The sequence below is a fragment of the Pan paniscus genome, chromosome 3 (genome assembly GCF_029289425.2).
Source record: "Pan paniscus chromosome 3, NHGRI_mPanPan1-v2.0_pri, whole genome shotgun sequence".
In the NCBI taxonomy this organism is placed as follows: Eukaryota; Metazoa; Chordata; class Mammalia; order Primates; family Hominidae; genus Pan; species Pan paniscus.
The window spans coordinates 13,716,995-13,731,721 of NC_073252.2; the positions used below are offsets into that span (position 1 = coordinate 13,716,995).

At 33.8% G+C, this 14,727-nt stretch overlaps 1 protein-coding gene across 4 annotated transcripts in view; it reads right to left on the bottom strand.

Moving 5' to 3' along the window:
• RAB28 (RAB28, member RAS oncogene family) overlaps positions 1-14,727 on the bottom strand; it is a 108,622-nt gene that overhangs the window by 84,701 nt on the left and 9,194 nt on the right. For all 4 annotated transcript variants that reach the window (XM_003826787.5, XM_003826789.5, XM_063603725.1 and 1 more), the window contains exons 3-4: positions 13,884-13,972; positions 262-391 (exon numbers count right to left, since the gene is read on the bottom strand). In XM_003826787.5, the coding sequence (XP_003826835.1) occupies positions 262-391; positions 13,884-13,972 (219 nt within the window). The remainder of the gene's footprint in view (positions 1-261; positions 392-13,883; positions 13,973-14,727) is intronic.

Here is a 14,727-nt window from a genome sequence, read left to right on the forward strand (position 1 = left end):
ACTCCTGGCCTCAAGCAATCCCCCTGCCTTGGCCTCCCAAAGTGCTGGGACTACAAGCACTAGCCACTGCGCCCTGCCAGATGTCATTCTTAAGGGCTCCACTCTCATGACCTAATTACCTCCCAAAACCCCACCTCCAGACACCATCATTTTGGGGATTAGGTCTTTGACATATAAATTGAGGGTGGTGGGGGGACACAAACATTCTGTCCACAACAGCAAGTAAACTGTACCATACATAAACAAGCAGTAATAACTTACTTTTATTGCCTACCAAGGCAACCAGTGGCTGAGTTTCTGACTCCTCGCTCACTTTCTTCACCACAGTATACCAATCTTCTAAATTCTCAAAGCTTTGATAATTTGTAATATCATATACCAAGAGGACTCCCTGTCACAAAAGAGTTACAAAATATCTGTAATGTATTATTTGGTGAAAAAATCTTAATGAATACTTGAGTAATGCTTCAGATATGTCAAAATGGGTATAAAAATACAAATGTGTAGTGTTTTATATATAAACTTCCATTTAAATTGCTTACTAGCAGATTGATAATACTGAATGTTTTCATTCAAGATAAATCCAGCAACTAAGATGCAATGCAAGCTAAAACATAATTTTATCAAAATTGTAAGTGGTCTTCCAATAAGATATCTGGAATATACTTGGTAAGTTACAGTAAATATAAGAAAATGATATCAAAGAAGTAGAAAAGGCTACAACATCTACAATCCTACCTCTCACTTTCATGAGGTCAAGCATTTAAACCTTTCAATAAATAATCATCTGCTGCTACTCTTTTTAAATATTTTCAAAAACAGAGATTCCACGATATCCCTTGATAGACAATTTAAGTGTTTAACACAATTTTCTTTAAATGAAATGTCGATTTCCTCTTTTAGTCCACTGTGCATTTGGAGAACTTGAGAGTATCTTTCTTAAACTAACCCTTCATATACTTGAGGAGAGTTAAGTAACTCCTTTACCATCTCCTTTCCAGAGTAAACAAACTCAGTTCCTTAAACTTGCCTCGAAGGGCCTATTTTTCTATCCCTTTAATCATAGTTGTTGATTCTTCCCAGGACACACTACATATAGTTTTTTGACATCCTCTTTAAAATAAGCAATGTAAAACTGGACGTAATACTGTACTAAGAGTCTCAGCAATGCCAAATACAACAGAAGGATTGCTTCCTGCCTCTTATATATCATATTCCTTTTAATTTATCTCATTATTTTGTGTGGGAAGGAGAAGTATATATGCACACAGAAATAACTACCACATTCTTGATTCTCATCCAGTTTGTGGTCAAACACTTAATACAAAGCTCTACATACAGTATAAGCCCGGACCCTAATGGCATTTATGTCGACTTCTTAGGTTGTAACAGTAGTAATCAACTACTTTTGTGCACCTATTGTATACCAGACACACGTCAAGGTCTCCTCATTAATCCTCACACCAATCATGAAAGGCTGGTATTATTATTCCCATTTTAAACAATAAACAGAGGTTAAAATAACCAAGGTCATACTGATAGGTAAGTGATGGAGCCAGGATTTGAACCAAAGACTAAATAATTAAAAACATTTGTCTGTCAACTAAACTCCAAGCATTGTGCTGGATTCCTACAGATTTAAGTTCCAAACCATAAGGAAGTCACAGTCTTGCAGCAAAACTAAACACACAAACAAGTATAGAACACAGTAGTCATAACTAGTGAGACACTGGTAAATATTAATCAATTGGCTTGGGGTTCAGGGCCCAGCAGGGGTGACAGTTTGCCATAATCTTTGCCAATTTTCATGGTGTAAATGCTAGCCTGCGGTCATTTTTAAGCTATCAATGTGATACCACTGAACAGAGTTGGGGAGGTCACCATTATAAAACATTTCCACCATATAGATACAGCAGATGTAAACAACCTCAAGAACACAGATAACAGAAATACATAGTAAAATAATTAGTGATAGAGATTAGGTATATAATACCTTTGTTTTAATATAATGTGTGACTTTATACATAATTTTTCATTGTAAAAGTTTTTAATAACTGGCTCACAAAAACTGCTAAAAATTTAACAATTAACTCTCTGAAGCTAGAGCAAGCCAGCCCTAGCATACTTCTGTTATGACCTTCCAGGATTATTATTCTCGTTTATTAAACCATATTGGCCCCCAAGTTACCTAGCTTCTCCAGGTCTCAGGTTTCTTATCTCTAAAATTCGATATTTGAGTTAGATGGTCTCTAAGATCCCTTTCGCTTTAAATATTCTATAGTATGCAAAATCACTCGTCTGGTTCATTTTGGTCACTTGAACATCTGTCTGTCTTCCAAGACGCTTTGAAATAATGCCCAACACAGAATTATCTAAAACAAAGAGTATCTCACTTTCTTATTAAGAATAAAGCCCCAGAACTGATATCTGAAGAAGATTAATCTTCAATCTACTGGCCCCACCTCCAACTGCCATGGGTGATATATTATTTGTTGAAAAGAGCTCTACACTGGAACTCAGGTTGCTGTTGGATTCCAGTCCTGGCCCCATCTATTGATCTTGGGCAACATTTGTTACCTCACTTTTAAAATACCTGATATGCCTACATTATAAAGTGAAATAATAAAAGTACTTATTTTAAAATTAACATACCACATGCAATTGTAGATTTTTTTTGTTATCATACTAAGTGAACAAGAATCACATTTTCATGGCAACTTTGAGGTAGGTTTTAAACTCACAAATAAAGCCTAGGCCTATGCCTCTTAAGACTTTTTGAACCCTTCTGATTAATACATGAAAACCTTTATCCCAACATGGGACAACACCTGAATATGGTAAAATACATGCAAATAAAACATGGCCACCATCTACTGATAATCAGTACAGGATGAGAGATATGGAACAAACATTAAAAACTGTTGTTCTAGACCACAAATTGGTAAACTATGGCCCATGGGTCAAATCTGGCCCACACTGTGTATCTGTAGATAAACTTTTACTGAAATATAGTCACAATCATTTGTTTAAGTATTATCAATGGCTGCTTTTGTGCTACAACTGCAGAGCTGAGTGGCTACAACAGAGACAACATGGCCTGCAAAGCACAAAATATTTACTATCTAGCTCTTTTCAGGAAAAATCTGCCAATCTCTGGTCTAGACAAATGTGTCCCAACATTTTTCAGTTGGTGATTCCTAGAAATCTTCCACGATTCACAAAAAATATAGAAGGATAAACTCCTGTTCACTCACCTAGCTATCTAGCAACACAAACATCTCCCTGTTCATATTATCAGTACCATTTATAATGTAAAAACTATTATTTTTCCTTGTTCTTGCCATCATAATTAGTACCACTGTGGTGAAATTCTGAGACGAAAAAGTGAGAAAACTAAAAATATTAAAATATAAAAGGAATTATAGGACCTTCACTTTCAGCTCTGACATGTAAAAAAAAACCATGAAAGTCATCACTCCTGACCTTACAATAAGAAAAAGGCAGAACAAACTGAAAAATCAGTGACTTTTCTTGGACTGATCAGAAAACTGATATTGCAAGGCAAATCATCACCCTGAAATCTGGAGAGACAAACAAATCCAAAAAGTTACAGCCAAGATCTGCCTACCTGGAGTAGCAGCCACTAGAAACAGTAATGATAATTTTGACGAACTGCTGGAGGCTGACTGAGGTTTAGCTTAAGAGTGAGGAACTCCTAGGGGCCCCCTCAGTCTTAGGGGCTACCTCCACACTTGCATGGATATACCACCAGATTCCAGATATCCCACCAGATTATCAGTAAAGAGCCAAGAAAGATCCTCTCAAGGCTCTGGCATGAAGAGAGGAAAAAAGTAACCATTGTGAAATATGCCCAGAGCATTATCCATAAAAAAGGCATACTCTGCAGAATAAATGGCTTAATCAGAACATTGTATTCCATCTGGAAAGGGAAGTTCCCAACTCCAGCCCCCTGTAGCCGGTCTGTCTCATCTAACTGGGAGGAGCAAAGAAACACTAGTGAAGGTCACAGTCCCGAAATACAAGCCCACTAAAGACTAAAACTTTATCATAAGAATATAGTATGCTTCTCCTCCCCCATACTTAACCACAACACCACCAGGGCACCAATATCTGAAAGAGCTGCAAGACAGATTTCACCTAAAGAGTTCTTGGAGACACCAAAAAAGACTGTGAGGCAAAAACAAGGATGCTAGAGGAATCAATGCCTCTGGCACCCACAGCTAAAGTAAACACTAAATGCAGCACAGTGTAAAGCCTCACACTAAAATTCTATTTACCTGAATCTTATTACTCAGTATATCATGTCCAGCTTTCAATACAAAATTACAAGGAATTTCAAAAGGTAATTTGAAGAAAGAAAGCAAGCATCAGAACAAGACTCAGATATGAAACAGATTTTGTAATTACTAGACAGGCAATTTTAAGTAACTATGACTAATATGTTGAGGGTTCTAAAGGAAAAAGAAAACAACATGCAAGCACAGATAGGGATAATAAAACAAGGGATAATAAAAACAAAATGCTAGATATCAAAAACACTATAACAGAAATAAAGAATGCCATTGTTGGGTACATTGCTGGACACGGCATAGGAAAAAAACTCACTGAGCTTAAAGACAGGATAATAGAAACTTCTACAACTGAAATGCAAAAAGAAAAAAACAACGAATAAAACAGAACATTAAAGAACAGTGGGACAGTCCCAAGTGGTACATCATACGCATAGCTGAAATATCAGAAGAAGAGAGAATCAAGTTTAGGAAGTATTTGAAGTAACAGTCACTAAGAAACTGCCAAAATTAATTAGACACCAAACCACATATTTAAGAATCTCGGAGAACACCAATTTGGATAAATACCAAAAACTCTATACCTAGGCATATATTCAAATTGCTCAAAAGAAAAAAAAACAGAGAAATCTTGAAAGAAGCTAGAAGAATAGGGAAAATATCCTATCTATAAATGAAAAAGCATAAAAATTACAGAGAATACCTCATCAGAAACCATGCAAATAAGAAGAGAACAAAGTGAAATTTTAAAGTACTGACAGAAAATTTAAAAAAAAAAACTACCTAGAATTCTATACCCATAAAAATTATCATAAGTAAAGGAGAAATAAAGGTCTTCTCAGAAAAACAAAAACTGAGAGCATTCATTGTCAGCAAACCTGCTCTGAAGGAAATATTAAAAGAGGTTATTCAGGGAGAAGGAAAATGATATGGGTCAGAAACTAAACTCTACATAGGAAAAAAATGAGTACCATGAAAAAGCTCAAATAACCAAGGCAATCATGAACACACACACACACACACACACACACACACACACACACACACCTGCAGCCATCATACTACTTGATTTGAAACTATACTACAAAGCTATAGTAATTACAACAGCATGGTACTGGCAAAAAATAGACACATTAACCAACAGAACATAATTAGAGAGTCCAGAAATGAGCCATACATGTACAGTCAATTGATTTTTCAACAACAGAGCCAGAAATACACAATGGAAAAAGGATAGCCTCTTCAATAAATGGTTTTGGGAAAACTAGATATCCACATGCAGAACAAAATTGGACCCTTATCTCACAACATATACAAAAACCAACTCAAAATTGATTAACAATTTCAAAGTAAGAACAGAAACTACAAAATTACTACAAGAAAATGTATGGAGGAAAACTACAAAATATTGGTATGGGCAATAATTTTTTGAATTTGACTCCAAAACCACAGACAACAAAAGCAATAAGCAAAGGGGAAAACTAAAAAGCTTCTGTGCAGCAAAGGAGGAAAAAATTAACAGTGTGCAGAGACAACCTACAAATTAAAATATTTTCAAGTCATACATCCAATAAGGGGTTAACATCCAAAATATACGAGGAACTCAAACAACTCCAAAGCAAAACAAAAAACTAAATTTAAAAATTGGCAAGAGACCCGTAAAGACATTACTCAGAAGACAAATGGCTAACAGATATATTTTTTTAAATGCTGAACATCATCAGAGAAATGCAAATTAAAAGCAAAATAAATTACCCTCTTATACCTGTCAGAATGGCTATTATCAAAAAGATGAAAGATAACAAGTATCAGTGAGGATATAGAGAAAAGGGACCTCTGTACACTCTCAGTGAAAATGTAAATAAGAATGCCATTATGGGAAACTGTATGGAGGTTCCTCAAAAAAACTAAGAATATGATCCAGCAATCCTACTTCTGTGTATTTACCCAAAGATTTGAAATCAGTTTGTCAAAGAGGTTTTTGCACTCCCATGTTTGTTGCAGCACTGTCACAATAGCCTAGCTATGTAATCAACCTAAGTGTCCATCAACAGATGAATGGATAAAGAAAATGATGTATATATGCATAACGGAATACCATAAACCTAAAAAAAGGAAAAGTATCTCGTTTGCAACAGCATGAATGGAATTGGAAAACATTAAGCTAAGTGAAATGAGCCAGGCACAAAAAGACAAATGTTGCATGTTCTCACTTATGTGAAATCTGAAGTAATCATACTCACAGAAGTAGGGAATAGACTGGTGGTTGCAGAGGCTAGGGGTTGGGGGAAATGGGGAAATAGTCAAAGGGTACAAAATCTCAGGAGATATAAAGATTTTTTTTGAGAACTATTGCACAGTGTGGTTAAAACAGTTAATAATTATTATATATCACACATTTCAAAATTGCTAAAAGACTAAATTTCAAATGTTCTCAACATAAAAAAGTTATAAGTACTTGAGATAATGAATATGCTAATTGGCTTGAATTAATTATTTCACATTGTATTCATAAATCATAACATCACTCTGTACTCCATAAATATAACCGATTATAAACTTCTACTTTACAATAAAATTTAACATTTTTTAAATAAAATCATACAGAATGAAAAAAAAGTGAGTATCAGAAAAGGAAAAAATGAAGATAACATAATATCAATTATTTTTATTGTTAATTGATATAAAATACAACTGTTTAAAGTAGCAATAATGCACTGGATGATTATAGCATATAGATAAGTGAGATGAATGACAGCTATGCCATAAGGGACAAAAAGGATGAACTGAGAATATTCTGAGGGACTTGCACTACACATGAAGCAATACAGTGTCATTTAACACTAAATTTAGTTAAAAATGTATATTGCAAACTCTAGAACAATCACTAAAAAAATTCTGAAGTATGATTGATATGCTAAAACAGGAGAGAAAATACTCAAAACCAGAGAAAGCAGAAAAAGAGGGGATAAGAAACAAAGAACATGTGCAAAGAATAGAAAACAAACATGACAGATGTTAACCCAGCTATATCAATAAACACTTTGTATGTGAATTTAATACACAAATTAAAAGACATATTGTCAAAGGAGATGAGAAAACAAGACTTGACTGTATATTGCCTACGGAAAACTGACCTTACATATAAAGACACAAACAGGTTAATAGTAAAGGGATAGAAAAATAGCATGAAAACATTAATGAAAAGAAAGCTGGAGTAGCTATATAATTTGAGACAAAGCAGACTTCAGAATAAGGAAAATTATCAAGTTTAAAGACTGGCATAAGTCAGTCCTCCAAGAAGACATAACAATCCTCTCTATATATGCACCTAATAAGAGGGCATCAAAATATATGAGGCCAAAACTGACAGAACTGCAAGGAGTTCCAAATCTGCAGATCCCCCTAGAGTTGAAGACTTTTTTCATTAAGCAAACAGAAAATCAGTAAGGGTACAGTTGATCTGAACAACACTAACAATCAACTTCATCTAATTAACATTTATAGACTACGGTATTCATTAGAATACGTACTATTCCCTAGCTCTCATGGTACATTCACCAAGATAAACTACATTCTGGGCCATAAAATATACCTTAATATGTTTGTAAAAACAGAAATCACACAAACCACATTCTCAAACTATAACCAGAAATCAGTAACAGTAAAATAGCTTTAAAAACTCAAAGTATGTGAAGATTAAACAACATATTCTAAATAACACAAGCATCAAAGAAGTCTCAAAAATAATTTTAAAATAGTTTGAACCAAAAAAAAAACATATGCAACCTACCAAAACTTGTGGAATACAGCAAAAGCAGTGCTTAGGGAAAGTGTTTAGCATTGAATGCATATATTAGAAAAGCAAAAAAATCAATAATCTAAGCTTCCACTGTAGGAAACTAGAGGAAGAAGAGTAATTTCAGTCTAAAGCGAGTAGAAGAAAGTAATTAAAAATTAGGGAAGAAATCACTGAAATTAAAGAAGAAAACAACAGAGAAAATCAACAAAGCCAAAAGCTGTTTTTTTTAAAAAAAAAAGATCAATAAAACTGACAAACCTCTAGTCACGCTAACCAAAAACAAAGGGAGGGAGAGAGAAGACACATATTAACAACATTAATTAATATGGGTTTTCACTACCGATCCCATAGACATTAAAAAGATAATATAAACAACTTTGTGACCACAAATTTGACAATATAAATAAAATGGACCAAATCTTTAAAAGACACACATTACCAAAACTATTGACTCTCAGGGCCTCTACTCACCAGCCTCAAAGCCAGACCTCTAAGTACTCACCTCTTCAGGAGCCATAATACAAGCATCCTCAAATCCCTAAGTTTCTGACCATGTCAATCAACCCAGAACTCTTCTGACCCCTTCCAGAAAACTACTGGAATCTTCCAAGCCACAAGAAAGTAAAACTTCCTCAAACATGGAATATATCTTGCAATCTACTTGGGAACTCCTGGATCTAATTTTCTTGGCAATCTTATGGTCATCTAAATCCATCACCATGTCTCATGTCCCAGATAACTTTTGTTATCAACCACATATCTGACATTTATCTCTCTCCTATGTCTTCATGTCTTCATTCCCATACCATCCTTTCCTTCCACTTCTCAATTTACGTTCCAGCTGCTGTTCTTCTTCCCAAATCTTTTACATGACCTTTGGAAATCAGATTTCAAGTTTAATAAATCCCTCTTCAACAATAGTTTCCTTCATTTTATGCCTTAACTGCCTTCCTCCAACTTCAGTTCCAAGAAAATACTACCATCCGTAGTATTTTGTAAACTTCAAGATTTTTAGTAAGTATTATATAATGTTAGTTTATATAGTACTTTGTTTTCATCTATTTCACTTACTACCATATCTAATAAGCATGATGAGTGAGTAAATCAAATGGATACCATTTTCAAGGTAATAATCGACAGCAATTTTCTTTTTTAAGAGATGGGGTCTTGCTCTGTTCCCCAGGCTGGAACGCAGTCATGGCTCACTGCAGCCTCAAACTCCTGGGCTCAAATAATCCTCCCATCTCAGCCTCTCTAGTAGCTAGGACTACAGGCGTGTACCACAGTGCCCAGCTAATTTTTTAAATTTTTTTGTAGAGAAAGGGTCTCACTATGTTGCTGAGGCTGGTCTCATACTCCTAACTTCAAGCAATTGTCCTACCTTGGCCCTCTAAAGCACTGGGATTACAGGAATGACCCAATGGCCTGGACTTGACAGAAGTTTTGAAAGAACAAACACTGGTGCCTACCAAGTAACAGTCTTGTAAAGCATTGCATAGATAATAGTTCTTCAGTGTAACACGTGCTAAACACAGTACACACACTATTTAACCTTCTCAAAAAATGAAAGGTTCTCCCATTCCCAAAATGCAGGTTATTTGTTTTCTCTCTAATACGCAAGACAAATAATCTGCTTTAGTTATTTAGTTACATATAGAAATGAATTAAATCATACAGATTATATAATAGCCATAACAACATAGATCTTGCTTTATAAGTATAACCCGTAAGAAACACTAACACAAAGAAAGTCTACAAACATAATCAGTTATAAGTTGGCAAATATCCAACTAAAAAACTTACAGTAAAAGAGAGCAGAAGGTCTTGGAGAGTCCAGTTTTGAGATGCACTCTCTCCATAGCTGTCATGTAGGCACCAAATCCTTTCGTTGGTACTTAAAAAGTAGGCTCATCTGTGTGGGGCCACTGGCACACAATAGTAGTTATGTTCTACCTCACAAGTGACTACACTTCATTGAGTTTATGCTCAGTGGGTCAGTGTTTGCAAACCACTTAGATTCCAGGACAGAAAGAGCTACAAAAATGAAACATCCAGTCCTTCTCTGAGGTTTGTTATTAGCCTCTGTTAGCCACAGGTTACAGGGCACTAAACACTATGTACTGTGTGTTTGCTCCTAACCACTATGAAAAATCCCCTATAACATCTTTCTAAAGACTCCTAGAAATTTTTAAGTTAATTTAAAATCTGGGAATTTAACTGGGACATATTTCAATTCTTAGAACTAGTTCTTGTCAAAATACCTCACTAATTCTTTTTGGGGTGTCAATTCAATTTAGTTTTCATCAACACTTTCAACAGGCTATTGCTAACATTTAATGTTGCTGGGGGCAAAGGGACTGAAGAGGGTAAAATAATCAGTTTTATTTGGATCCAAGTTAACTCCCAGCCTACATATAAGCTTCTATGCAGATGTTAAGAAATGCTTTAAAGAAACAGATTGACTAGTTTAATGACCCAGACATGTATAATTCTTTCTACACACAATACAGAAGTTAGAGAACCTAAAACAAAACCCTAAATAACACATTAAACTGATATCCTGAAAAAGCTTGTCTCAACATCTCTGTGGAAGATTTCTGTCCTGTAGTATATCAAAATCCAAAGTATTCATGAGATAGGTAATATAAAGCATCTATAACTCCAGAAGCAATACAGATCTACTTTGAAGAATAATTATATGATTATATAAAGATATTGAGCTTATTAAAATGCTATTAGGATGTTTTTGAAAGCACTGGTTTTGAAAAGTAACATTTTCTCCAATTTATAGTAGTAAATAATGAGTCACAGCTTCTCTAGCCTGGATATAGAATTTAAAAATAGTTTAACAAAATAGACCACTGGTCAATGTACTTTATGTACTTAACATAGCATTTATTTGGAATCTCTGGAAAGCAGAAAAAAGTTATTATATTATCATCCTTTTTTTTCTTCTTTATAAACTGAGTCTCACTCTTTCGCCCAGGCTGGAGTAAAGTGGCATGATCATAGCTCACTCCAGCCCCAAACTCCTGGGCTCACGTGATCCTCCCATATCAGTCTCTCAAGTAGCCGGGACTACAGGTGCCTGCCACCATGCCCTAGCATCTATTTTTGACAATTCATTTCATCATCTCAGAATTCCCAGTTTTGTCAGACAATTTCATAGAAAGATCCATGAATTTCTCAGAAATACTGTACTAAATTATTGTTTAATAAAAACACAGTACATCCTTATAAGAGTCACAGCAATCATAAAGTGTAAACGATAAAATGCACCACCAAAAGAGAAAAAAGTCGATATGTACCTTCAAGATAGAAACCTTATACAACGAGTTCTAAGAACTATAACATTCACTTTCTCCCAAGAAAAAAAGTACCTTAAAAAATAATGAAGACATTTTACTAAACTTATGGACTTTCAAAAAAGATGGAAATTCTTGAAATTTCTACAAATGTTCTCATTAATGTCTGCTTACTGTAGGCAGCTTTGTAATAACATAAAATATATACTGTCAAAAACTGACTTAAGGAAATGGTCACAAAATACTGTGAGTGTACTAAATGATACCGATTATATACTTTATTTTTTATTTATTTTGTTTTTTGGAGATGGAGTGTCACTTGCCATCTGGACTGAAGTGCAGTAGTGTGATCATAGCTCACTGCAACCTCAAAATCCTGGGCTCAAGTGATCCTCCCACCTGTGCCTCTCAGTTAGCTGAGATTACAGGCATGAGCCACTGCGCCTAGCTGATTATACACTTTACAATGGTTAACTTTATAATACACAAATTTCACATCAATATTAATTTTTATACAATAGTAATAAATTTTAAATAATTTAAATAAATTAGATAATAAATTTTTAAATGACTTGAAGATAGAATTAACAGAATTCAACACATGAGCATAATACTCCCCTAATTTTTAAGTGAAGAAAAATGTATTAATTGAATTGTATATTATTATTTACCCTGAAATGCATAAAGTCCTCCTGTTCTCCACTAACTCTGGTTACACCTATAAATCATAAAAGACTATTCTATTTGACACCAAGAGTCAAATTTCATTAGAAGTTAGATCTAATCTTCATTTTCTTAAAATCATATATGTAGCCTTGAAGACAGATTTTATGGAACAAAAAGAAGAGTGTTATTTTCCCATGTTATCAACCACATGAATGAAACAAGAACTGTGGCTTCCCACAAATCTCTGTCCAGCAAGTTGTCTCTAGCTTAGTATCCACTTTAATCAGTTTAAAACTGATTAAATGAATAATGAATAAATAAATAAATAAAACAAAAAAGCCATACACAAAATTCTGAGATGTACTTTTTAAGAGAAAAATGAACATGCATAAAATATCAAGTCACTTAACCACAGAAGAAAATGCTATAAATGTGAACAGAAAAATTTTGCAGGAGACAAAGAATAATGTATAAAAGATAAGAGCTTTAAGAGCCAAATCTCTGCATCAGCAATGCAAAAAATCAAAACTCTGGGGCCTTTATATGTGATTCAGAACCATATTAGCCTCTATAGCCATACTGTCCTTCTCTGAATATTTTACAAAAAAAATCAGAATCTATTTTTCATCCAAAATCAAGGCAACGGTATTTGACATGAACCAAACTTTGTACAGCAGAGTGCTTAATATACTATATTTCCATCCTATAGAATCATTTATTATGAGCAACATGTTTCCACATAACCAAGTTGTATTTGTCTCACTTAAAATACCAAACTCCAATAAAGAACTAGAAATTTTTACTATTACCCCTAAGTCTCCAGATGATGTAGAAGATACACACTAATTAAAAGTAGAGAAAAAAAGCAAAAATAAAGAAATAGCACATCAAGTATTACATACAGAGCTCAGTAAGCACAATCTACTTAATATTCGGCTATATACCATATTCTCCACTTCATCAGATGATTACTTTCAATGGTATTACTGCATTTCTAAAGTCTGTCATTTAATCAAAAGCAATCTGCCAAATATTAAAAAGACAATTCTTCACTGAACATGCTCAGAGAGAAATGATTAACTTTTAAAGTATATTACTACCCTGCATATTTTCTATTTGTATAATAACTTTATTTAAAATCTTATAAATTATATCAGTATAAGCTCATGGAGAATATAAGCTCATGTTGCGAAATTTATGTAATTATTCAGGTCATTTTTCACTTTCATTTTTCTTGCTCTACATGGATTTTCTTCTGAAAATACAGCATTATCATAGTAAATTATTGTATGTGTTTCACATATACACTGTCATATTTAGTTATCTGATAGAAAATACAGACATGTCTATTAAATCTGAAAAGCTATCAATATTCATTGCACAAAAACATAGACATATAGATATACTTTCAGTCCTTGTAACTTAAAATGAAGTTAAATTTTCATCCCTGTGTTTTTCATTCAGTTTATTTGAAAGCAGTCACTATAACAAAACCAGCTAATACATATCAAAATATCATTTATCACTGCATTTATTGAACTGCTAACAATAACACCTAGTAATATAAATAACATACGAAAGCTGTTCAGAGTTTTCCTGTTCCCTCACCCAAATCACTCCAAACATAATTAGGAGAGCATGAAACCAAAGAACTAGCACAAATATAAAATTATTCTCTCTACATATCAGATAAAAAGTTAGAAAGAATGTATGTGTGTGTGTGCATTTGGGAGTAGATTTGCATGTGTGCTTGTAAGTGGTATACTTTCAATACTGGAATAATCAGAATTCATATCATACCTGTGCTCCATAGATATATTTATCCAACATTTTGCCTCCTATTGTCTGCCCTCCTATATCCCAAATTTGAAGGGTAACATTCAAGTTTCCTAGAATATGAAAAATGAATATAAAAATAAGAATACCAAAAAAATTAAGTAACAATACAACAACTGACACAGTATCACAGAATATTAAGTCACAATAAGAAACTCTGAGCCCAATTTGCCTTTATGTGCAGGCTCACATGATATTTGGAATTGTGAAAACAACGTCAAAAGAAATTATAGTGGAGAATCTAGTTTTATCTTTTTACTCCATTTCCATGGAACCATATTTACAATCACCTTCAAAACAAAAGAAAATAAAGTAAGCTTTAATTTGTAAACTTAAGCCTTAGAAAAATGTTTTTCTTAGAGAACAGAATGAAGCACATGTCCATGGAGCAAGAAATATACTTTAAAAATAAAAACTGAAGCTTTATATACTCAACCATCCAATCATACATATGAATTCTGTCGTAGGTTCTAAACTCTATGGCTTCTAAAACTCATGGAATAATAGCAAACTACAAAAATGCACCCATAATTTCAGCTCAAATTAATGAATCTTTTTATAATGTGATTGTCAGCTACTATAGGATATGGCAAACATAGTCAAAAAAAATTACGTTTTCAAATTTAACCCACAAAATAGAAACGCATTTGATAGCCCTATTCAGAACAAACGTAGGATACATACCATGTATATCACTAAATATTACAATGCTTTCAAACCTGTTCAAAGTATTTCCATTTAAACAAACTATGTATACTTCCAAGCCTTCACAAAATACTGTAACTAATCATCTTCCCCATACAAGCAT